The 2,214-nt window shown below is 42.8% G+C and overlaps 1 protein-coding gene across 1 annotated transcript; it reads right to left on the reverse strand.

The window, feature by feature from the left end:
- Nucleotides 1-342: 342 nt before the first annotated feature.
- Nucleotides 343-1,906, reverse strand: LOC121809016. Its single transcript, XM_042209569.1, has 3 exons — nt 1,552-1,906; nt 1,104-1,327; nt 343-843 (listed from the first exon to the last, which is right to left on the reverse strand). The coding sequence occupies exons 1-3, from the start codon at nt 1,904-1,906 to the stop codon at nt 343-345; spliced, it is 1,080 nt and encodes a 359-aa protein (XP_042065503.1).
- Between the last annotated feature and the right edge of the window lie 308 nt (nt 1,907-2,214).

A 2,214-nucleotide genomic window follows, 5' to 3' on the forward strand; every position in this document is an offset into this window, starting at 1 on the left:
GGGACCATAAAATCACACTTCTTGAAGTTGTGGACGAGGTTCTTTTCTTGAAACCTTGTCAGAACAACATCCAGATGACATAAGAATGACTCCAAAGAATCTTCGTAGACAATGCTTCTAATAGGTATGAGAAAATGCATATCATACACCTTTCGAAAGTTCCAGGTGCATTGCATAGACCGAAGGGCATCCTTCTATAAGCATACTGCCAAAAGGGCAAGTGAATGTTGTCTGGTCCTGATCTTCTGGGTAGACATAAATCTAGAAATAGGCATTGTAATCGTCGAGAAAACAAAAGTATTGTTTTCTGGCTAACCTTTCCAGCATCTGGTCGATGAAAAGCTATGGGAAATGGTCTTTTCGAGTGGCTGTATTTAACTTCTGGTAGTCGATACACATTTTCCACCCCGTGACTAATCGCGTGGGTATGAGCTCATTCTTTTCATTCTTCACCAGTTGTATACCCGATTTCTTCGGCACCATGTGAACCGGACTAACCCTATCTGGAATCGAGTAGATGATTCCCAAAGACAGTAACTTCAGCACCTCCTTCAAGACCTCTTCTGTCATGTTTGGGTTCAGTTTCCGCGGTGAATCCTGGTAGGCCTTTGTGCCTTCTTCCAAGTGAATATGATGCATGCAGAGATCGGGACTGATTCCCACCTGGTCCGATAGAGTCCACCCTATGGCTTTCTTATTCTTTCTGAGCACTTCCAGTAATTTACCCTCCTCCTCTTGGGTTAGGTTGTTGTTGATGATCATATGGAACGTCTCATTCCCTTCTAGGTAAGCATACTTCAGGCCTGGTGGAAGTGTCTTCAACTTCTTCTTCGGTGAACTAGTCTACTGGGCATGGGGTTTTTGTCCATTTCACTTGTGAACATGGCAATTTTTCCACGCTGGACTGATGGGCTGATCCCCTTGAGCTGGCAGACGTCGAACACTTACAAAATTCCACAATCGCCTCTGCTAGCTCTTCATCTGTCAAATTCCAGTGTGTTTATTACTTCACACCATCCTGCTACCTCCTTATCCATGGAATGGCTCAGTTCTCAATTATCAATTTGTTCCTGTATTAATTCAGTCTCAAGATATTCTTGAACCATGGGGTTAATGATATCTACAGCATGAAGCTTCTCCACATCTAAAGGTTTTTTCATAGTCTCATTAATGTTAAATGTGAATTTCTCCCCATGATAATCCAAATAAATTGTTCCATCAAAAACATCTATTATGGTCTTAGCGGTGCGTAAGAATGGTCTACCTAAAAGCACTCCGCTAGACACAGCAGATTCATGTTTGCTCATCCTAATCACATGGAAATCGGCTGGATACAAGAAATCATGCACCTTAACTATTATATTTTCTAACACACCCTCTAGACTAATGCATGACCTATCCGCTAACTGGATTACCACTTCGTGTTAACCATTTTTACTCCTGCCAACTTCTTGTAGATGGAAAGCGGTAAAACATTTATCGAAGCTTCTAGGTCACACATAGCATGCTTAATTCTAATGTCCCCAATTGAAATAGGCAGAGTGAACATACCTGGGTCAGTGCGTTTTGATGGACTCCCCTGGTTCTGATTCACTGCCGAAACACTTTCTCCGATTACTATTTTGTCATTGGATTTAGTCTTCCTGACGATGAATTCCTTGATGAACTTGCTGAAAAGAGGCAGCTTCAGAGCCTGTGGGAATGGCAAGTTGATTTCCAGCTTGCCGAATATTTCCATAAAGTCTACTGGATCATCTTTCTTTTTTCTGACTTCCCCTCGGTAGGGAAAGGGTTTCACTTGTTTAACCGTGTTGCTGGAATCCCCCTTGGAAGACTCTCCAGTTTCTTTCCTTACTTCTTCTTTCTCCACTTTAGTTCCTGGGTCTAGAAAAAATGGGTCAGTCATTTGGGGTAGTGGTCTTCCCAAATCTCCGGTCCAGATATCCTGTTCTGGCTTCCCTTGTTACCACCTCCTTTGTCCCAATGTCTTCCTTTTGATGGGCCAAATCATCTCATTCTTTGCTCACCTCAGTAGGTGTCCCTTCATCAATCCTCATTGTTGGACCTTTGTACTTTCGTCCGGACCTAAGGGTGATTTGACTAATGTTAGCCCTATCTGGTGGCTTAACTGTGGCAGGGATTCTTCCTTCATTCCCACGCATTTTACTCAGGGAAGTGGTGATATGGGATAATTGCTTTGCCAGCAAATTCATG

This window comes from Salvia splendens, chromosome 6 (assembly GCF_004379255.2).
Source record: "Salvia splendens isolate huo1 chromosome 6, SspV2, whole genome shotgun sequence".
In the NCBI taxonomy this organism is placed as follows: Eukaryota; Viridiplantae; Streptophyta; class Magnoliopsida; order Lamiales; family Lamiaceae; genus Salvia; species Salvia splendens.